Genomic DNA, 23334 nt, shown 5'->3' on the forward strand with positions numbered 1-23334 from the left:
TCTTTCAGGGTTTCCAACACACGTGCTACAACTAAAAATAGGCGTACCAATAATACTTTTAAGAAATATCCACCCACCAAAGATTTGCAATGGCACGCGACTTGCCGTAAAAAAAAAACAATGGAAAACCTAATAGAGGCCACAATCTTGACAGGGCCTTTTGAGGGTGAGGCTGTTCTTATTCCTCGCATTCCCATGATTCCAACGGATCTGCCTTTTCAATGTAAAAAATTGTAATTCCCAATTCGATTAGCATTTGCAATCACCATTCACCAAATCACCAATCACCAAAGCTCAAGGTCAATCATTAGAAAAGTGTGGTATAGATCTTAATACTGATTGTTTTTCCCATGGACAATTGTACGTTGCATGTTCGAGGGTCGGTAAACCTGACAATCTATTTATATCCAGCGACAATTTGACAGCGAAGAATGTTGTATATTCGCAAGTTTTACGCAGTTAATTTGTATTGTATCTATCTATCTATCTATCTATATAAATACGAGTTGTGTGTATGCATGTTTGTTTGTTTGTAAAAAGAGCGTTTGCATATGACGTCATTATTAGTACAAAAGGCTTTGTATATGCACAGACTATGGGAAAGCCAAGAATGTTGTATATTCGCAAGTTTTACGTAGTTTGAAACACATATATAAATCTATCTATATTCACAGGTGGGACACAGGGACTCAATTACAATGGCTCGTAACTAATGGCTCACCAACTAGGTGTTGCTAGTATGTGGCTAGTATAGATATATATATATATATATATATATATATATACTAGCTGTTGGGGTGGTGCTTCGCGGCACCCCAACACCTAGTTGGTGGGGCGCTTCGCAACCGCCCCCCAAGCCCCCCCGCGCGCGCAAGTCGTTACGCGCCATATTAGTTATGCGCCATTGTAGTTGCGTCCCTGTGTCCCACCTGTGAATATAGATAGATACATATATACATATTTTTAACTACGTAAAACTTGCGAATGTACAACATTCTTGGCTGTCCCATTGTCTGTGCATATAAATAGATTGTCAGGTTTACCGACTCTTGAACATGCAACATATAATTGTCCATGGGAAGAACAATCTGAGTTCAGATCTATTCCTCATTATTCTTATGATTGCCCTTGAGCTTTGTTGATGGTGATTGCTAATCGAACATTCCCTGTGTCCCTGTCGTCATTTATATATCCCCCTGTGCCCCCCGGCGTCCCCGTTGTTGTTGTTTCCCTGTGTCCCGGTCGTTATTTGTGTCCCGGTGTCCCAATTTGTAATTTCTCTTTGAGTGTCGCGGTCGTAATTTATATTCCCTGTGTCGCGGTGTCCCGGTCGTCATTTTTGTCTCGGTCGTCATTTGTGTTCCGGTGTCCCGGTCTGTAATTTCTCTTTGAGTGTCCTGGTTGTCATTTATATTCCCTGTGTCCCGGTCGTCATTTGTGTCCCGGTCTGTATATACATTCGTTTTTGAAATGGTCTTTTTTTAGGTTTTAGTTTTTTACCTTTTTTAGTTTTTTTTTTCTTTTTTTTTAGTTTTGTTTTTCTCCTTTATTTTTCATTTTTTTTTTCCGTTTTCATTCTATTTTCTTTTTTAGTTTTTTTTTGATTTTTAGCTTTTTTAGTTTTTTATTAGTTTTAGTTTTTTTTTCTTTTTAGTTTTTTTGTAGTTTTTACCTTTTTTTAGTTTTTAATTTTTTTTACTTATGTCCTGGTCATCATTTATACTCCCTGTGTCCCGGTCGTCATTTGTGTCCCGGTGCTTTGTTGATGGTGATTGCTAATCGAACATAACTTGTGTCCCGGTCGTCATTTATATTCCCTTTGTGCCGGTGTCCCGGTCGTCATTTGTGTCCCGATGTCCCGGTCTGTAATTTCGTCAGTCGAAAACATGACGTCAGCCGACACAGAAACATGACGTCACCTGATCCACAGACAGAAAACTTATTTATATATATATATTACTAGCTGTTGGGGTGGCGCTTCGCGCCACCCCAACACCTAGTTGATGGGGGCGCTTCGCGCCCCCCCCCAAGCCCCCCCACGCGCGTAAGTCGTTACGCGCCATATTAGTTACGCGCCATTGTAGTTGTGTCCCTATGTCCCACCTGTGAATCGACCATTCCCTGAGTCGCCATCGTCATTTATATATCCCCCTGTGCACCCCGGCGTCCCCTTTGTAGTTATGTCCCTGTGTCCCGGTCGTCGTCATTTATACTTCCATGTGTCCCGGTGCTTTGTTGATTGCTAATCGAACATTCCTTTTGTCCCGGTCGCTTTCTCTTTGAGTGTCGTCATTTATTTAGATTGTTTCTCCTTTATTTTTCAGTTTTTTTCCTTTTTTTAGTTTTTTTTCTTTTTTAGTTCTTTTAGTTTTTACCTTTTTTAGTTTTTTTTAGTTTTTTAGATGAAAATTTTTTTTCTTTTTTTCTTTTTAGTTTTTTATTGGTTTTTACCTTTTTTTTAGCTTTTTTAGTTTTTTTCGTTTTTTCTTTTTACTTTTTTTTTAGTTTTTATCTTTTTTATTTTTTTTATTTTTATTCTTAATTTTATTAGTTTTCTTTTTCTCTTCTATTTTTCAGTTTTTTCCTTTTTTTTAAGTTTTTTTTTTAATTTTTAGTTTTTTTAGTTTTTTTTTCCTTTTTTTCTTTTTAGTTTTTTATTGGTTTTTACCTTTTTTTTTTAGCTTTTTTAGTTTTTTCGTTTTTTCTTTTTACTTTTTTTTTAGTTTTTATCTTTTTTATTTTTTTTTATTTTATTCTTAATTTTATTCATTTATATATCCCCCTGTGCACCCCGGCGTCCCCTTTGTAGTTATGTCCCTGTGTCCCGGTCGTCGTCATTTATACTCCCTGTGTCCCGGTGCTTTGTTGATTGCTAATCGAACATTCCTTTTGTCCCGGTCGCTTTCTCTTTGAGTGTCGTCATTTATTTAGATTGTTTCTCCTTTATTTTTCAGTTTTTTTCCTTTTTTTAGTTTTTTTTTCTTTTTTAGTTCTTTGAGTTTTTACCTTTTTTAGTTTTTTTTAGTTTTTTAGATGAAAATTTTTTTTAGTTTTTTTCCTTTTTTTCTTTTTAGTTTTTTATTGGTTTTTACCTTTTTTTTTAGCTTTTTTAGTTTTTTTCGTTTTTTCTTTTTACTTTTTTTTTTAGTTTTTATCTTTTTTATTTTTTTTTATTTTTATTCTTAATTTTATTAGTTTTCTTCTTCTCTTCTATTTTTCAGTTTTTTCCTTTTTTTTAAGTTTTTTTTTAGTTTTTAGTTTTTTTAGTTTTTTTTTCCTTTTTTTCTTTTTAGTTTTTTATTGGTTTTTACCTTTTTTTTAGCTTTTTTAGTTTTTTTCGTTTTTTCTTTTTACTTTTTTTTTAGTTTTTATCTTTTTTATTTTTTTTCATTTTATTCTTAATTTTATTAGTTTTCTTTTTCTCTTCTATTTTTCAGTTTTTTCCTTTTTTTAAGTTTTTTTTTAGTTTTTAGTTTTTTTAGTTTTTTAGTTTTTTTAGTTTTTTTAGTTTTTTAGCTTTTTTATTTTTTTTATTAGTTTTTAGTTTTTTTTGTAGTTTTTGCCTTTTTTTAGTTTTTTCAGTTTTTTTTTTTAGTTTTTAGTTTTTTACCTTTTTTGTGGATCGTCACCTAATCCACAGATCCACAGATCCACACACAGACAACTTATTTTTATATATATAAGATTTATATATATATACTAGCATGGATCACTCGTACTGTAACTTTGTTCACGATCCAATTCTACACATGTCGAAACAGCAGCGATACGGTTAAGTGAAGCAATTCCCAAATCCTGAAGAGGTTTGTTTGCCATACGTACGCACAAATCTTCTATAATAACTAAAGTGTAGTTATAAATTTCTGATGTAAAATCAAAAGTCATATCTGACGTCACCTGATCCACAGATCCACAGACAGACAACTTATTTTTATATATATATAGATAGATAGATAGATATATCTATATTCACAGGTGGGACACAGGGACACAACTACAATGGCGCGTAACTAATATGGCGCGTAACGAGTATTTTAACAAATCTTTAGTTCAGAATCGCTAATGTTATTATGTAACTGCAACAATATTTATGGCCTCTGAGGATGTGATTGACTCTTACTAGGTTGCGAGCTACCACTACAACCCGGATATCCTTTACCAGTCAGTCAAAAGAACTTTATTTTTTTCAAGCTTAACACCCTTACAATTTCTATCCACCTTTCGAGCTGTTTCATTACCCTTTCATTGCCCTGTTTCATTGATGGTTGAATTTCATTGATATAGAAATAGATCCTATCAATGGCCATATTCAGCTAAATAATTACCAAGTTTTTCAACTGTATTTGCAGCTTTTGGTGTTGGACACTCCTGGTTATTATACAAAGCTATTATATATAATTTTTTCAGTTTCATTGCATGAAGACTATCTGTCCCCTTAGAAGCTCGAATAACATCATGGTCGCTCGAAAGGTAAAAATATTTTGTTCCTCCCATTATAATACCGCTTTCAGCAAGAGCTTCCAAATCCTCGAATTTTGAGATAAACGCTTTCAATTCAGCTGCAGTGGCAGGAAATGTCTTAGATTTTCCCCAAACTGCTCCATCAGTACCAATAACCACATTAACCAAATGCGCCATCTGTATTATTTCCAGAGTGTATGTGCCTGAGTTTGCTTGTTTGCTGTTAATGGGATAAAGTTATTGCACTACTTTGAGGTTGTTTTCATATTGATTTGTACCCTTTAATAGACAATTTTACAGTTAAGTTAAATTGAGTGATATTCTCCAATCCCTAGAATAGGTCTTTCTTTTCGGACATCCTCACCAGCGCCATCTTTTTTCTTAAGTTGATCGGGGCGCCATCTATAAAGACAATTTTTCCCATATCATTAAGGTGCTGATTTCTACTGGGAGCAAGCAGAAGAGGGGAAGGAACCCCCCGCAAGCGCCGTACTGTACCCGCTGGTATTCAGTTACCCGAAAATTGCGGGGAAAAGGTGAGGGGGTACTTACGCTTCCCTTGTTCCTGGGTGATTTCAGTAGGCGTTCATTCAGCGCTCGACGCGTGAAGGTGTATTGTGCACGAAAGAAAATAAAACGTTCAAGATTCTGGACTACTTTCAGCTCTCGAGCAGTGAAGTTCGTTGGTATGACACAAGAGACTATTTACGAATATATATACGCGCCTGTCCTGAATTTCGCTCAGACAAGTTTGCGATATGCCGATATTTCCCGTGACGCGGTGGTTGCTACGGGAAGTAAATTTTACGGAAAAGACATTCTGTACGCTGCGCATTGCAAACTGAACGATATTTTGCGGCAACTTGGAGATGAATATGTAATGAAGGACCGCCGAGCTGGTTTGCAGAGTGATGTTTTCATGGGTGATTTATACGATGCTATCAAGAATGCAGAAAACTCAGCCAATTTCACCTATAGATTTACTATCTGGAAAATTGGCGAAGTGCCTAGAATACCGCAAGATGTGCTGACTTCTCTTTCAATTAGAGTTAACGAGTGCACAGAGAAAATAGAGGGACTAATCGATCAGTGTAAGATCTACCTTCCGTCAGGCCCTACTGTCTGGCCCCCGCTACCGAAACCAGAAAGACTTGAGAATCCTGTAGTGATAGCGAATGTGCCGGCGGAAAGCCTTGAATCATGTGCCAAACAGAAGGAATTTATCGAAATGAACGGTGGAAAAGGACATATTCGCCGGATCACTCAACGAAAAGGTGGGTTAGTTGCCTTTCTCGATACGGCGGATTCAGCTCAAATCCTCGCAGACATGTTGAAAGAAAAGGTCCGTGATGTCAAGGTTTCTTACCGGAAACCAAAGTTTTTAGCGGTGGCAAGATTCGTTCCTCCGGCAACCACAGAGGAAGAAATTATTGCTGCGAACTCCGAAGTTACGGAAGTCCACCGGTTCGGCACCTCTGGCACAGTGAAACTTGTATTTAAAGACTCGTTCGCGCGAGATCAGACAATTAAACGCGGAATATTTGTAGACTACACCCACTTCCGGGTTGAGGCCTATAAAGAGCTCCCCAAGAGATGTTTTAACTGTCAATCTTTCGAGCACCTCTCTAGTGCCTGCAGCAACGCTCCGAAGTGCTCTAAGTGCGCCGGTGCCCACGTCGCATCACGGACGTCCCCATGCACGTCCACCACAGTTAAATGTGCTCTATGCCCAGAAGGCCACAACACCCACCCCTCATACAGCATGAGATGCCCACTAGTTAGAAATGCTATGAAAAAGCCTACTACAACGAAATGACTTCTCTCTCCATCATTTGCCGAAATATCTATGGGCACAATTCAGTCAAACTAGACTACGTTAAAGAACTATGCCGTCAATTTAATGTTGTTGTGCTTACAAGAACATTTACTCACCTCCGAAAATTTTGGTCTTTTCGAACAGTTGAATCAAAAAACTGTGTTCATGCATGAAGCAAAAAGGTCCTCAGTCCGCGGTCGACCTAGTGGGGGCACTGCTATCATAACGGACAGTTCGCTTGAATGTCAAAAGCTGGAATCGTGTGAGTTCTTCCTCGCTGTAGATTTTCCTGGCCCCGGGGGTTTTGTTCTGATCACGGTTTATCTACCAACAAACCTAAACACCCTCTCTTCCGAAAAACGGTTCTCGGAAGCTTGTGGCCGCCTCTCGCGCTTACTTATTAGGCTGGGCAATCGAAGAGTGCTAGTCTGCGGTGACTTTCAGTGCGACTTAACGAACCCATCAAATAAGCTCTCCGAAATCTTCTTCTCAGTAATCCCAGCTGGGTATGATCTCTGTGAAAAGACTGACGCATATACGTACATCCATAATTCCGGTTCAACGACAAACATTGACCATGTGCTATGTAACTTCTCTCTAGGTGCTCCAGTCACCGTGGACTCTGAGCACACAGTAAGTGATCACCTTGGCTTGTGCTTTAAGGCTAACTTCTTCCCGTGTAGGCCGAATAAGCCCCAAACTTATGCTACCAAGACTGAGTGGAATAAAATAAACGCCGACCAGTATAAACAGACATGTGATGAGATTCTCGGAAAGATAAAAGTTCCCTTTCAGCTATTGATGCATGGCTCGAGTGATTTGGTAGCACTAGACATTTATTGTACTGAGATTATACATGCAATGAAAACGGCTGAGCAGGCTTGTACCCACTCGCCGTTTTAAACCTGGAATCAGCAAGCCTGGCTGGAGTCGCTCTCCTAAAGTAAGGCAAGCCAAAGCTCGTGCTAAGTTTTGGCTGAGATTATGGCGCGATTGCGAGAGGCCTAGGTCAGGTGTAGTGTTTGAGCAGTTCCGCAACACGAAAAAAACTTATAATAAGTCTGTAAGTGATCTTAAAGCTGCCGAAGCCGAACTTGCTTCCCAAGAAGCAGCAAATAATCCTGTATCTATGTGGAAGTCTTTTAGACAGTCTAAACCAGTGACAAACCCTGCTAGTAACATACCTGAGGAGCAGTGGGTAAAACACTATAGTGAAGTTTTTGGGATCAAACATGCCCAACTAACAACCGAAAGTGATAGCGAGCTCTCACGAGCTTTTGCGTCCCTCTTGAGCCAACGGAACTATTTTACCGTCTCAATAGGCGAAGTGCTCCAGGTTATTAAGCAGCTGAGAAAGGGCAAGGCTCCCGGGCACGACGGAATTGTGACTGAACACCTCCGCTGTAGCTCACCTCTGCTCATTGAGCACTTGACGCTGCTATATCAAATGTGCCTTGATTCTGGTGCAGTCCCTAAGTCGTTTGCCCTAGGTATTGTGTCTAACGTCTTGAAGAAGGGAAAAAATCGTAACCTCTGCTCTAGCTATAGGCCTATAACAGTTTCTAGTACATTAAGCAAAGTGTTAGAGAGACTTCTGTTACCTGAGCTGTTACGCAAGTGTAAAATTGACAATCGACAATTCGGGTTCCGTCGCCACCTCGGTTGTGCATTTGCACATCGCCTCCTTACGCGTATAGTATCGAAAGCTCAGAATCAATCACGGACTCTTTTAATTTGTGCAGTAGATGTGTCCGCGGCGTTCGATTCGGTAATTCATTCAAAGTTAATTTTGAACCTGCTGCACCAAGGTGTGAACCCACATGTAGCGGCCGTCCTATGGCACTGGTATTCGAGTAGCTTTATCCGTGTTAAGTTGAGTAGTGAATTCCTGTCGAAACCGATTAAGCTTCACCGGGGACTGCGTCAAGGGTCGGTTTTAAGCCCTGTACTTTTCAATTCACTAACCTCGTCGGTAACAAAAAAGATTAACGGTGGTTTTAACACTGAATGTATGGATGTGAGCCTACTGTGCTACGCCGACGACATATTACTGGTGAGCACATCGCTTTGTAACCTTCAAGCTAATATCGATCTCCTAAGTCGAGGTTATACTAATATTGGTCTGGTTATTAACCCTGCTAAAACAGAATTTCTTGTATTTGAACCCCCGCGTGCGCCGTCTGAAGTTGCCCGTCGCGAGGCTACCCGTGTTACCGTTGCAGGGCAAGTAGTACTTCCAAGCCGCAAGTTGAAGTACCTAGGTATCACATATGGAAGCGACCTCAGAAGCTCGCGTGCTCTTTTTGTTGACCAGGTTCTGTCGGGTTTTCGGTCTGGGTATGCTAAACTTGCAGCTCTGAAGTTTAAATTTAATAAGCATATTCTTGCTAGGTTGTATCGTGCCGTCGCTCTTCCCTTTGCTCACTACATCTCACCCGTTTGGCATTGGCTATCGAATTCGGATATGTTGCGAATCCGTTCAGGCTTTTGCAAATATTTAAAGTTTCTGCTTGGTCTGCCACTTTACCTCCGTAACACTGGTCTGCTAGAAAAGTATCATATACCTGATCCTGTTGAGTTCATGCCGAATTTTGAAAAACAAGCTCTCGTGAAACACAGGGCACTATTATTTGATTTCCCAGCGACTTTTTTGCTTGATAGTTGAAGTGTGATTTGTTTGTATTTAGTGATTATTATGTTCGGTTGATTTGTTTTCGTCTTTAATTTCTCTTTTCTTTTGTTTTGCTCCGCTTCTTCATGCTTCTTTTTTATAAGCGGGTTTGTAATAAATTATTATTATTATTATTATAATAGCTCCTTCTGAAATGCCATTAGATAACAATTCACTTTCAACATAATTATTCCATGTAGACATCTTATAATTTGTACTAATTCGTGACGAGTTGAAGTCACGCGTTAAATAGCGGGAACCTAGCAAAAAACAAAACTAATTCTAAAATTTTCAGGTAATTTTCTATTTTGAAATAAAAACTAAAAATTATTGCTCGGACAACATAAATATTTTTGATGTTTACATAATAGCTTTAGTGTATGTATGGCAAAAAAACCTCTTCAGGATTTGGGAATGCCTTCATGCTATCGTAATGCTGCTATTTTGACATGTGTAGAATTGGATCGTGAACAAAGGTACATCACGAGTGATCTATTGTCGTATGTACAAAATAATATTTCTAAGTTAACGTCTGAGCAAAAAGACATTTATGATAAGATAATGCATTGTGTCGATAACAACGTTGGAGAAATATTCTTTTTGGATGCACCAGGAGGTACTGGTAAAACGGTTGTGATAGAATTGATTCTGGCATCAATTCGATCAAAAAATGACATAGCGTTGGGAATTGCGTCGTTCAGAATAGCCGCAACATTGCTGCTTGCTGGAAGAACTGCTCATCCTGCTTTGAAATTGCCTCTGAATTTGTATTCTACAAACACTCCCACGTACAATATTTCCAAATCAACTCGGTTGTGTAAAGTATTGCAGCAATGCAAACTTATTATTTGGGACGAGTGCACAACGGCACACAAAAAGTCGCTCGAGGCTCTGGAACAATCTTTGCGAGATTTGTAAGGAAATTCGAAACCCTTTGGCAGCACATTAATATTGCTTGCGGGAGATTTCAGGCAAACATTGCCTATAATACCTAGATCAACCCCTGCGGACGAAATGAATGCTTACCTGAAAAATTTTAATTTATGGGCACACGTAAAGACATTAAAACTAAGTATAAATATGCGTGTCCGATTGCAAAACGATGACTCTGCTGTAATATTTTCACATCAATTGCTGGCAATTGAAAACAGAAAGCTCCCAGTAGACTCAAATTCAGGACGTATACAACTGCCTGCTGATTTCTGTAATTTAGTGACGTCCAAAAATAAATTGGTTGGAAAGGTGTTTCTGAATATTCTAACCAATTATAAAAATCATAAATGGCTCAGTGAACGAGCGATTTTGGCAGCCAAGAAAAAAGACGTCTACGAAATCAACAGTATTATTTTGACCCAAATTTAAGAACAGGCAGTAATTTACAAGTCAGTCGACACAGTTCTGGAACCAAATGAAGTGGTTAACTATTCATCTGAGTTTTTAAATTCGCAGGATCTTCCAGGGTTTCCACCACACGTGCTGCAACTAAATATAGGCGTACCAATAATACTGTTACGAAATATTAAACCACCAAAGCTTTGCAATGCCGTAAAAAAAACAATGGGAAACGTAATAGAGGCAACAATCTTGACAGGGCCTTTTGAGGGTGAGGCTTTTCTTATTCCTCGCATTCTCATGATTCCAATGGATCTACCTTTTCAACTTAAAAGATTGCAAATCCCAATTTGATTAGCATATTTAGTTTTCATGCCAGAACCACTAAAGCTATTATGTAAACATCAAAAATATTTATGTTGTCCGAGCAATAATTTTTTGTTTTTATTTCAAAATAGAAAATTACCTGAAAATTTTAGAATTAGTTTTGTTTTTTGCTAGGTTCCCGCTATTTAACGCGTGACTTCAACTCGTCACGAATTAGTACAAATTATAAGATGTCTACATGGAATAATTATGTTGAAAGTGAATTGTTATCTAATGGCATTTCAGAAGGAGCTATTATTGGTACTGATGGAGCAGTTTGGGGAAAATCTGAGACATTTCCTGCCACTGCAGCTGAATTGAAAGCGTTTATCTCAAAATTCGAGGATTTGGAAGCTCTTGCTGAAAGCGGTATTATAATGGGAGGAACAAAATATTTTTACCTTTCGAGTGACCATGATGTTATTCGAGCTTCTAAGGGGACAGATAGTCTCCATGCAATGAAACTGAAAAAATTATATATAATAGCTTTGTATAATAACCAGGAGTGTCCAACACCTAAAGCTGCAAATACAGTTGAAAAACTTGGTAATTATTTAGCTCAATATGGGCATTGATAGGATATATTTCTATATCAATGAAATTCAACCATCAATGAAACAGGGCAATGAAAGGGTAATGAAACAGCTCGAAAGGTGGATAGAAATTGTAAGGGTGTTCAGCTTGAAAAAAATAAAGTTCTTTTGACTGACTGGTAAAGAATATCCGGGTTGTAGTGGTAGCTCGCAACCTAGTAAGAGTCAATCACATCCTCAGAGGCCATAAACATTGTTGCAGTTACATAATAACATTAGCGATTCTGAACTAAAGATTTGTTAAAATACTCGTTACGCGCCATATTAGTTACGCGCCATTGTAGTTGTGTCCCTGTGTCCCACCTGTGAATATAGATATATATATATATATATATATATATATATATATATATATATATATATATATATATATATATATATGTATATATATATATATATATATATATATATATCTATACTAGCTGTTGGGGTGGCGCTTCGCGCCACCCCAACACCTAGTTGGTGAGTTATTGAGCATTTGCAATAACCATTCACCAAATCACCAATCACCAAAGCTCAAGGTCAATCATTAGAAAAGTTTGGTATAGATCTTAATACTGATTGTTTTTCCCATGAACAATTGTACGTTGCATGTTCGAGGGTCGGTAAACCTGACAATCTATTTATATCCAGCGACAATTTGACAGCGAAGAATGTTGTATATTCGCAAGTTTTACGCAGTTAATTTGTATTGTATCTATCTATCTATCTATCTATATAAAAACGAGTTGTGTGTGAGCATGTTTGTTTGTTTGTAAAAAGAGCGTTTGCATATGACGTCATTATTAGTACAAAAGGCTTTGTATATGCACAGACTATGGGAAAGCCAAGAATGTTGTATATTCGCAAGTTTTACGTAGTTTGAAACACATATATAAATCTATCTATATTCACAGGTGGGACACAGGGACTCAATTACAATGGCTCGTAACTAATGGCTCACCAACTAGGTGTTGGGGTGGCGCGAAGCGCCACCCCAACAGCTAGTATAGATATATATATATATATATATATATATATATATATACTAGCTGTTGGGGTGGCGCTTCGCGCCACCCCAACACCTAGTTGGTGGGGCGCTTCGCGCCCCCCCAAGCCCCCCCGCGCGCGTAAGTCGTTACGCGCCATATTAGTTACGCGCCATTGTAGTTGTGTCCCTGTGTCCCACCTGTGAATATAGATAGATTTATATATGTGTTTCAAACTACGTAAAAATTGCGAATATACAACATTCTTGGCTTTCCCATTGTCTGTCCATATACAAAGCCGTATGTACTAATAATGACGTCATATGCAAACGCTCTTTTTACAAACAAACAAACATGCATACACACAACTCGTTTTTATATAGATAGATAGATAGATAGATACAATACAAATTAACTACGTAAAACTTGTGTATATACAACAGTCTTCGCTGTCCCATTGTCTGTGCGTATAAATAGATTGTCAGGTTTACCGACCCTCAAAGATGCAACATACAATTGTACATTGGTAAAGCAATCTGTATTAAGATCTATACCGCATTTTTCTAGTGATTGCCCTTGAGCTTTGTTGATGGTGGTTGCAAATGCTAATCGAATTGGGAATTGCAATCTTTTAAATTGAAAAAGCAGATCCGTTGGAATCATGGGAATGCGAGGAATAAGAACAGCCTCACCCTCATAAGGCCCTGTCAAGATTGTGGCATCTATTAGGTTTTCCATTTTTTTTTTTTTACGGCAAGTCGCGTGCCATTGCAAAGTTTTGGTGGGTTGATATTTCTTAAAAGTATTATTGGTACGCCTATTTTTAGTTGTAGCAGGTGTGGTGGACACCCTGAAGGATCTATGGAATTTAAAAATTCAGATGGATAATTAACCGCTTCATTTGGTTCCGAAATACAAATTAACTGCGTAAAACTTGCGAATATACAACATTCTTCGCTGTCCAATTCTCGCTGCATATAAATAGATTGTCAGGTTTACCGACCCTCGAACATGCAACGTACAATTGTCCATGGGAAAAACAATCAGTATTAAGATCAATACCACATTTTTCTAATGATTGACCTTGAGCTTTGTTAATGGTGATTGCAAATGCTAATCGAATTGGGAATTGCAATCTTTTAAATTGAAAAGGCAGATCTGTTGGAATCATGGGAATGCGAGGAATAAGAACAGCCTCACCCTCAAAAGGCCCTGTCAGGATTGTGGCCTCTATTAGGTTTTCCATTGTTTTTTTTACGGCAAGTCGAGTGCCATTGCAAAGCTTTGGTGGGTTTATGTTACGTAACAATATTATTGGTACGCCTATTTTTAGTTGTAGCACGTGTGGTGGAAACCCTGAAAGATCTATGGAATTTAAAAATTCAGATGGATAATTAACCGCTTCATTTGGTTCCAAAACTGTGTCGACTGACTTGTAAAGGACTGCCTGGTCTTGAATCTTGGTCAAAACAATATTGTTGATTTCGTGGACGTCTATATTTTTGGGTGCGAGAATCGCTCTTTCACTTAGCCATTTTTTATTTTTATAATTTTTTAGAATATTCGGAAATATATTTTCAATCAATTCATTTTTGGACGTCACTAAATTACAGAAATCAGCAATCAGGTAGTTGTATACGTCCTGAAATTGAGTCTACTGGGAGCTTTCCGTTTCCCATTGCTAGCAATTGATCTGAAAATGTTTGACCAGAGTCATCGTTTTGCAATCGGACACGCATATTTGTAGTTAATTTTAATGTTTTTACGTGTGCCCATAAATTAGAATTTTTCAGGCAAGCATTCATTTCGTCTGCAGGAGTTGATCTAGGTATTATAGGTAATGTTTGCCTGAAATCTCCTGCAAGCAATATTAATGTGCTGCCAAAGGGTTTCGAATTCCCTCTTAAATCTTTCAAGCATTGATCCAGAGCCTCGAGCGATTTTTTGTGTGCCATTGTGCACTCATCCCAAATAATAAGTTTGCATTGCTGCAATACTTTACCCATCCCAGATGATTTGGAAATATTGCACGTGGGAGTTTCTGTAGAATGCAAGTTCAGAGGCAATTTCAAAGCGGAATGAGCAGTTCTTCCACCAGGCAGCAATGTTGCGGCTATTCCGGACAACGCAATTGCCAACGCTATATCATTTTTAGATCGAATTGATGCCAGAATCAGTTTTATCACAAACGTTTTACCAGTACCTCCTGGCGCATCCAAAAAGAAAATTTCTCCAACGTTGTTATCGACACAATGCATTATCGTATCATAAATGTCTTTTTGTTCCGACGTTAACTTGGAAATGTTATTTTGTACATACGACAATAGATCACTCGTACTGTAACTTTGTTCACGATCCAATTCTACACATGTCGAAACAGCAGCGATACGGTTAGGTGAAGGCATTCCCAAATCCTAGAGGATTTGGCAAAGGTGCTAGAAAAACTGTAAGGGAAGGAAAATTGGGAAAAAATAACTCTAGGGGAGAGAAAGTTGAAGGAAAGTCAGAACAAGAAGTTTAGGGGATGGAAATTTTGCTACCCACTGCGTGTACATCGTTTGAGTCGTAAATAAAAAAAGAAAGAATAAATATTAAAATTTAAAAATAGAAATGTAATTTTTATTCGATTCAAACTGATTTCTACAATACAGATGCCACTTGGCTGTGGCTACTTGGCTGGCTTACTAAAAGATGCCAATCGGCTAAGGTAATTCAAAAGATGGTATGTCTCAGCATAAGTTTTGAAGAGAGGGAAGAATGGCAGAAAAATTTATTTATTCTTCACTTTATCGGACAATTATTTCGCACAGGTTATTTCAAACACGACATAAATCTTCAATTACTATGTGTTTCGGTTTTACGGTTTGTTTTCCGAACCTGGACTACGATTGTTAACTACTGTTATGTGAACCGCAATTCATACGATGATTCTGACAGGGCCTTGGTGTCAAAGGTTTGCTTCTTTGTCAGCAAGTCAATTGTCATGTTGTCAGACAGAAACATAAAATGGCTCTACATTAAGGGGAAGCTCAACCCAGTTGATGTATTAAGCCAACCACCAGACGAAACGCTTCTTCGAACTCGACCTTTCTCACTCGCGGATGAAGAAGCAGAGTTTTTTTTGGCAGTGACAGTACAGACAGAATCAACGACAATGAATTCAACTTCGCCGAAAGGAAGTTTGGACTTTCTAGGTTTGGAAGTTCAACAGATTAGGGAGTACCAGATGAATGACGTAGAATTAACAGCAATTATAAGCTTAATGCTTCAGCACGGGACAAATGATTACGCGAAATTTGAATTTAGTAGCACAAATGGGGATGCCCTGCAAAGACAGGAAGACCGGGACGCCGGGTTGAGATTTAATGAAGATAGAAATGGCAAAAATAGCCATATTACAGTTAGTCCACAGGACCATGACTCCCTAGGAGAGGCTGCTAGTCTCCAAGACCAGCCTGATTATATTGATACTTCGGAAAGAAATGAGAAATTGAATGATATGAAAGGAAATGAATGTATATTTATAGATCCACAAATGAATCCAGGAAAGCTTGAAAGGTTACTGGAAAAGTGGAATATAGTGCCATGGCTGCAGAAGGAAGTTGACAGGCTCATTTTGTGGGAGAGGATTTGGTATCGGATGCCGCCACCGGAAGAAGGCAGAAAATCAAATGCGCAAATTTTACAACTACTGATTCCTAGGTTCCTGATTCCTGGTGTTTTCCAACTGTCGCATTCACATGTCCTCATGGCCGCCCACCATAACGCGGAAAGAAGCCTAGTCAAACTAAGAAATTTCTGCTATTTCGACAAGAGGTCGACACATATGAAGAATGAGGCTCAGAATTGCCATATTTGCATGCGTAGAAATATTACCCCCAAAGTTGTGCCCGAGCTACAAAAGAATGTCTTCGCTGAAATAAGCTTTGAAACGTGGTGTTTGGACACTTTAGATCCTTTGCCTTTGTCTGGAGGCAACAAATATGTCGTTGTCTGCGTAGATGTCCGTACTTCCTTAGTTGTCTTAGAACCCGTACCTGATGTTACTTCAGAGACTATTTGTAAATTTTTACTGCGTCGCGTTATTTCTTATTTGGAATGTTTCGTTTTCTATTGACAGATTGTCACGCGCCTTTCCGCTCAAGTCTTTTCAAACGACTTATGAGTTCCTTGAAGGTGAAAAAACTCTTCACCAGCCATCGGGGTCCTTCCACGAATGGAACAGCAGAGAACAAGGTCAAACTTCTTAACCCAAGCTCTGGATACGGCCTTGGCTAATGGTTTTTGACGTGCTTAAATAGGATCGATGTTATTGTTTTGCTATTAAATGCCATTACTATAGGTTCCGCACAAGGTGGAAATTGCTTTTTCTAATTTCAATAATCACATTGTAAGACTGAGGGGTAGGAGCACTTGATGTTAAAATAAAAATCAATAAAAAAAAGTCTATTTTTCCAATCTCTAACTGCTGATAAAGCTAACTTCAGTTTAGGTCTGAACAATTTTGGTGTGGGATGTGTTCTTTTATATAGGTATCATTGTATATGTATATGTGTATGTATATGTATCATTACAAAAATTAGCCTGGTTTGACTTTTGTTTTAAATTGTGTTTGTTTATATTCGCATATATGTATAACTGAGTGTTTCCACTCTATTAATGTTGTATTAAAATATTCGATTACCAAAACACGTAAAACTATAGTAGGATACTTTCTGGGAAAGGTATAAATAAAGTAGAAGTTATAATATGTCTATATAACTAAGGTTTAAAGACTTGAATCAAGACAGACGGGCTGCTCATTTGAATTTTGGGCATACACTTGAAAATATTTAAAAACAAAATGATAAAAATGGTAATTTATAAGCTACGACTATCTTAGGACATAAAGGTTTTAGTCAATGGCTTAGTGATCATTCTGTCGCTGTTTAAGAATTGATTTAAGAATTTCTATGTATAATTTTATGGACCAAGTCCATAAGTCGATATCACCGTCCACCTCATCCTCCCAAATCCGTAAGCGCTCGCCATTTCTCCTAACGGAAATCTTTTGGACCTGGTTAAAATTGTAAAATGTGAACTCATGTCAACTTCAGAACATTTAATAGTTGTGTGCTATTTACCACTGAATCGAATAGGCAGTGAATTTAACTTGTATGAAACAATATCAGTGCCGTACAGAATAAGTGACTCCCAACATTATATTAAAACTCAACCTTCTTCCGACTTTTTTGCTGTAACAAATGATGCTGATTCATACCTGTTATTGAACCGTTATGATTTAGAATTTAATTGTGTATCCTATAAACAGAAAACCATTTGTGATAGCCATATAATTCTGAGAAAAGCTAGCTTCAAATCATGCTCATATGTTACTTTTACGGAAGATACAAGTGCAATTAACCAGTTATGCGAAAGGAAGGTAACAGCGTTCTCCTCTCCATTTGCAGCTGTTTTAGACCAAGACACCTATGTCTTTGCAAGCCCTTCGTCAGGACCAGTTACCCTGAATGTTGTCTGTCCTGAATCAAATTTATTTTTAACTAATCAAACTTATAAACATTATTCAATCAACGTTAGTGAGGCCCAAGTTTTTTCTATCAACAGTGAGTGTAAAATTAGTCATTCGTCTTTTATAATTCAAGATTTTTATAGCCCTGTCACTTCGTTTCTTGCCAAATCTTTTTCGCCCGTATTAGAGGTGGAAAAGCTTATTTTACCATTAGATCAAGTTACGTCAAAATTTACCATTAAAAAACTGAATGAGTACTGACAGGAAAAATTAATATCAAAAACTAATAGAATTGACAAAACTATTGAACTTCCACTCGAACTCTTTTTGACGGGCGAACCAACCAGTACTCATCCACCGTCATTAACACCAATTTTTATACTCTTAACTATATTAACAATTGCAGTTATTTTATGTATGTGCATATCTCTGCATTTATACAGAGAACTTAGTAAATATTCTGATACAATGTTTATGCCTATCCAAAATCTGAGGGAAGAAATACCTCCAGAAGAAGGAGCCTTGTGAAAAATTTATCTTGTGACTAAATGTTCAAAAGGGTTGATCGAAACTGAAGAAAAATTTGAATTTTTAGCTGGGAGCCTACTATACAACACGAGTGATCTATTGTCGTATGTACAAAATAATATTTCTAAGTTAACGTCTGCGCAAAAAGACATTTATGATAAGATAATGCACTGTGTCGATAACAACGTTGGAGAAATAATCTTTTTGGATGCACCAGGAGGTACTGGTAAAACGGTTGTGATAGAATTGATTCTGGCATCAATTCGATCAAAAAATGACATAGCGTTGGGAATTGCGTCGTTCAGAATAGCCGCAACATTGCTGCTTGCTGGAAGAACTGCTCATCCTGCTTTGAAATTGCCTCTGAATTTGTATTCTACAAACACTCCCACGTACAATATTTCCAAATCAACTCGGATGTGTAAAGTATTGCAGCAATGCAAACTTATTATTTGGGACGAGTGCACAACGGCACACAAAAAGTCGCTCGAGGCTCTGGAACAATCTTTGCGAGATTTGTAAGGAAATTCGAAACCCTTTGGCAGCACATTAATATTGCTTGCGGGAGATTTCAGGCAAACATTGCCTATAATACCTAGATCAACCCCTGCGGACGAAATGAATGCTTACCTGAAAAATTTTAATTTATGGGCACACGTAAAGACATTAAAACTAAGTATAAATATGCGTGTCCGATTGCAAAACGATGACTCTGCTGTAATATTTTCACATCAATTGCTGGCAATTGGAAACAGAAAGCTCCCAGTGGACTCAAATTCAGGACGTATACAACTGCCTGCTGATTTCTGTAATTTAGTGACGTCCAAAAATAAATTGGTTGGAAAGGTGTTTCTGAATATTCTAACCAATTATAAAAATCATAAATGGCTCAGTGAACGAGCGATTTTGGCAGCCAAGAAAAAAGACGTCTACGAAATCAACAGTATTATTTTGACCCAAATTCAAGAACAGGCAGTAATTTACAAGTCAGTCGACACAGTTCTGGAACCAAATGAAGTGGTTAACTATTCATCTGAGTTTTTAAATTCGCAGGATCTTCCAGGGTTTCCACCACACGTGCTGCAACTAAATATAGGCGTACCAATAATACTGTTACGAAATATTAAACCACCAAAGCTTTGCAATGCCGTAAAAAAAACAATGGGAAACGTAATAGAGGCAACAATCTTGACAGGGCCTTTTGAGGGTGAGGCTTTTCTTATTCCTCGCATTCTCATGATTCCAATGGATCTACCTTTTCAACTTAAAAGATTGCAAATCTCAATTTGATTAGCATATTTAGTTTTCATGCCAGAACCACTAAAGCTATTATGTAAACATCAAAAATATTTATGTTGTCCGAGCAATAATTTTTTGTTTTTATTTCAAAATAGAAAATTACCTGAAAATTTTAGAATTAGTTTTGTTTTTTGCTAGGTTCCCGCTATTTAACGCGTGACTTCAACTCGTCACGAATTAGTACAAATTATAAGATGTCTACATGGAATAATTATGTTGAAAGTGAATTGTTATCTAATGGCATTTCAGAAGGAGCTATTATTGGTACTGATGGAGCAGTTTGGGGAAAATCTGAGACATTTCCTGCCACTGCAGCTGAATTGAAAGCGTTTATCTCAAAATTCGAGGATTTGGAAGCTCTTGCTGAAAGCGGTATTATAATGGGAGGAACAAAATATTTTTACCTTTCGAGTGACCATGATGTTATTCGAGCTTCTAAGGGGACAGATAGTCTCCATGCAATGAAACTGAAAAAATTATATATAATAGCTTTGTATAATAACCAGGAGTGTCCAACACCTAAAGCTGCAAATACAGTTGAAAAACTTGGTAATTATTTAGCTCAATATGGGCATTGATAGGATATATTTCTATATCAATGAAATTCAACCATCAATGAAACAGGGCAATGAAAGGGTAATGAAACAGCTCGAAAGGTGGATAGAAATTGTAAGGGTGTTCAGCTTGAAAAAAATAAAGTTCTTTTGACTGACTGGTAAAGAATATCCGGGTTGTAGTGGTAGCTCGCAACCTAGTAAGAGTCAATCACATCCTCAGAGGCCATAAACATTGTTGCAGTTACATAATAACATTAGCGATTCTGAACTAAAGATTTGTTAAAATACTCGTTACGCGCCATATTAGTTACGCGCCATTGTAGTTGTGTCCCTGTGTCCCACCTGTGAATATAGATATATATATATATATATATATATATATATATATATATATATATATATATATATATATATATATATATATATATATATATATATATATATATATATATATATATATATATATATATCTATATATATAAAAATAAGTTGTCTGTCTGTCTGTGGATGGATCAGGTGACGTCATGTTTCGGCTGACGTCATGAAATTAGTTGCCGTCATTTTTGCTTTGAAGGTGACGTCATTCAAGTTATATAAGACATATGTTCGCCGTCATGTTTCGGCTGACGTCATGAAATTAGCTGCCATCATTTTTGCTTTGAAGGCGTGACGTCATTCAAGTTATATAAGACGTATGTTCGCGTAGAATTCTATTAATGCATAAGTTTATAATGACTGATGAAGATGCTCAAAGAGTCTATGCCAGAAAACTTGCTGCTGATAGAGAAAGTCAGAAAAGAAAGCGTGCCGAGGAACTACCAGAGCAACGCGAAAGCAGACTTGCTGCTAAAAGAGAAAGTGAAAAAAGAAAGCATGCCGAGGAACTACCAGAGCAACGCAGAAGCAGACTTGCTGCTAAAAGAGAATGTGAAAAAAGAAGGCGGGCCGAGGAATTACAAGAACAGCAAGAAATCAGGCTTGCTGCTTATAGAGAAAGTAAGAAAAGAAAGCGTGCCGAGGAATTACAAGAACAGCAAGAAATCAGGCTTGCTGCTGATAGAGAAAGTAAGAAAAGAAAGCGTGCCGAGGAATTACAAGAACAGCAAGAAATCAGGCTTGCTGCTGATAGAGAAAGTAAGAAAAGAAAGCGTGCCGAGGAATCAGAGCAATCTGAAAGTTATCGCCTGGCATTCAGGTACAACCCAGTCGATGATTATAGCTTGAGTAGATGTGTTCAAATCGGGACAATGTCTAAAATTTGTCCCTATTGTAAGGCCTTGAAATTCAATGGTGAAACAATGGGAATGTGTTGCGCCTCAGGAAAAGTTAAACTTCCTCTATTGGCTGCACCACCAGAGCCATTGAAGACTTTCCTTACTGGAACTACGTCAGAATCTAAGCGTTTTTTGTCAAAAATCAGACAACACAACTCATGTTTCCAAATGACGTCGTTTGGAGCCCAAATCGAAAATCCAGATCAATTTATGTCTACTTTCAAAGTAAAAGGGCAAATTTATCATAAAGCAGGGTCCCTTCTACTATTCTTAGGCGAGAATCATAAATTTTTACAATTGTACTTCATCAGTGATAGAAATTCTGAATTGAATGCACGTTGCGAAATTTCTCCCAACGTTGAAAGGACAATCGTTTCCCAATTGCAACATCTTTTCCACGAAAATAATAATTTAGTGCGTCTGTTCAAAACAGCCATCGATTTGATGCCTACTGATACTCATAAAATTGTTATTTCCGCTGACAAAACGCCTCCTGGCCAACATGTGCGTAGATACAATGTTCCGACTATCGACGAAGTGGCAATCGTTATGGTCGGTGATCAGTTTTTACCTCGAGATATTATTCTACATAAGTGAAACGCTCAGTTGTTAAGAATTGCTGAAACTCATCGATGCTACGATGCCCTACAATATCCTATCATTTTTTGGGATGGAGCCGACGGCTATCACTTTAATATTAAATTGATGAATCCAGCCACTAACAAAGAAATGAATAAGAAATGCAGTGCAATGCATTATTATTCCTATAGACTAATGATTCGGACATTACGGCACGTGTCTTCCGGCAAAAGTTGAAATCACTGATAAACTACCTTGTAAAACATGAAGTGTTTGGGTCAGTGCGATGCTGGATGTACTTAGTGGAATGGCAAAAACGAGGTTTGCCACACGCACATATACTAATCTGGCTACATAAAAAAATTACTTCAAACGAAATTGATGATGTGATTTCCGCTGAAATACCTGATAAAAATGTCGATAAGGGGTTACATGATATTATTGTAAAAAATATGATACATGGACCTTGCGGTGCACTGAACGAAAATTCACCATGCATGGCCAAAGGAAGGTGCACAAAGCAATATCCTCGACTTTTAGTACCCAAAACAATTACTGGCAATGATGGTTACCCACAATATAGAAGAAGATCTACTGAAGATGGCGGTAAAACAGCAATAATAAAGAAGCGTAACGGTACCACCATCGAAGTAGATAACCAGTGGGTTGTTCCATATTCCCCTTTATTATCAAAAACGTTTAATGCACATATAAACGTTGAATACTGTAACTCCGTAAAGGCAATAAAATACATATGTAAATACGTCGTTACAGTATTACAGTATTACGGAGTTACAGTATTCAACGTTTATATGTAAGAGGGAATTCGAAACCCTTTGGCAGCACATTAATATTGCTTGCAGGAGATTTCAGGCAAACATTACCTATAATACCTAGATCAACTCCTGCAGACGAAATGAATGCTTGCCTGAAAAATTCTAATTTATGGGCACACGTAAAAACATTAAAATTAACTACAAATATGCGTGTCCGATTGCAAAACGATGACTCTGGTCAAACATTTTCAGATCAATTGCTAGCAATGGGAAACGGAAAGCTCCCAGTAGACTCAATTTCAGGACGTATACAACTACCTGATTGCTGATTTCTGTAATTTAGTGACGTCCAAAAATGAATTGATTGAAAATATATTTCCGAATATTCTAAAAAATTATAAAAATAAAAAATGGCTAAGTGAAAGAGCGATTCTCGCACCCAAAAATATAGACGTCCACGAAATCAACAATATTGTTTTGACCAAGATTCAAGACCAGGCAGTCCTTTACAAGTCAGTCGACACAGTTTTGGAACCAAATGAAGCGGTTAATTATCCATCTGAATTTTTAAATTCCATAGATCTTTCAGGGTTTCCACCACA

At 37.6% G+C, this 23334-nt stretch overlaps 2 protein-coding genes and 1 long non-coding RNA gene across 3 annotated transcripts; 2 read left to right on the forward strand and 1 right to left on the reverse strand.

Moving 5' to 3' along the window:
- Nucleotides 1–1807: 1807 nt before the first annotated feature.
- On the reverse strand, nucleotides 1808–4300 carry LOC136031687 (uncharacterized). The gene is made up of 2 exons (XR_010618558.1): nucleotides 3007–4300; nucleotides 1808–2375 (listed from the first exon to the last, which is right to left on the reverse strand). It is a non-coding gene; the product is annotated as an uncharacterized LOC136031687 (long non-coding RNA).
- A 6537-nt stretch (nucleotides 4301–10837) lies between these two features.
- LOC136032363 (profilin-like) lies at nucleotides 10838–11221 on the forward strand. Its single transcript, XM_065712685.1, has one exon. It carries the CDS (start codon nucleotides 10838–10840, stop codon nucleotides 11219–11221), a length of 384 nt encoding a protein of 127 aa, XP_065568757.1.
- An 8519-nt stretch (nucleotides 11222–19740) lies between these two features.
- On the forward strand, nucleotides 19741–20124 carry LOC136032364 (profilin-like). Its single transcript, XM_065712686.1, has one exon. The coding sequence runs from the start codon at nucleotides 19741–19743 to the stop codon at nucleotides 20122–20124; it is 384 nt and encodes a 127-aa protein (XP_065568758.1).
- Nucleotides 20125–23334: the final 3210 nt, after the last annotated feature.

This window comes from Artemia franciscana, chromosome 10, assembly GCF_032884065.1.
Source record: "Artemia franciscana chromosome 10, ASM3288406v1, whole genome shotgun sequence".
In the NCBI taxonomy this organism is placed as follows: Eukaryota; Metazoa; Arthropoda; class Branchiopoda; order Anostraca; family Artemiidae; genus Artemia; species Artemia franciscana.

Bases quoted from the DNA above. Each gene is read 5' to 3' on its own strand.
- LOC136032363 (XM_065712685.1), top strand. From the start codon at position 10,838: ATGTCTACATGGAATAATTATGTTGAAAGTGAATTGTTATCTAATGGC.
- LOC136032364 (XM_065712686.1), top strand. From the start codon at position 19,741: ATGTCTACATGGAATAATTATGTTGAAAGTGAATTGTTATCTAATGGC.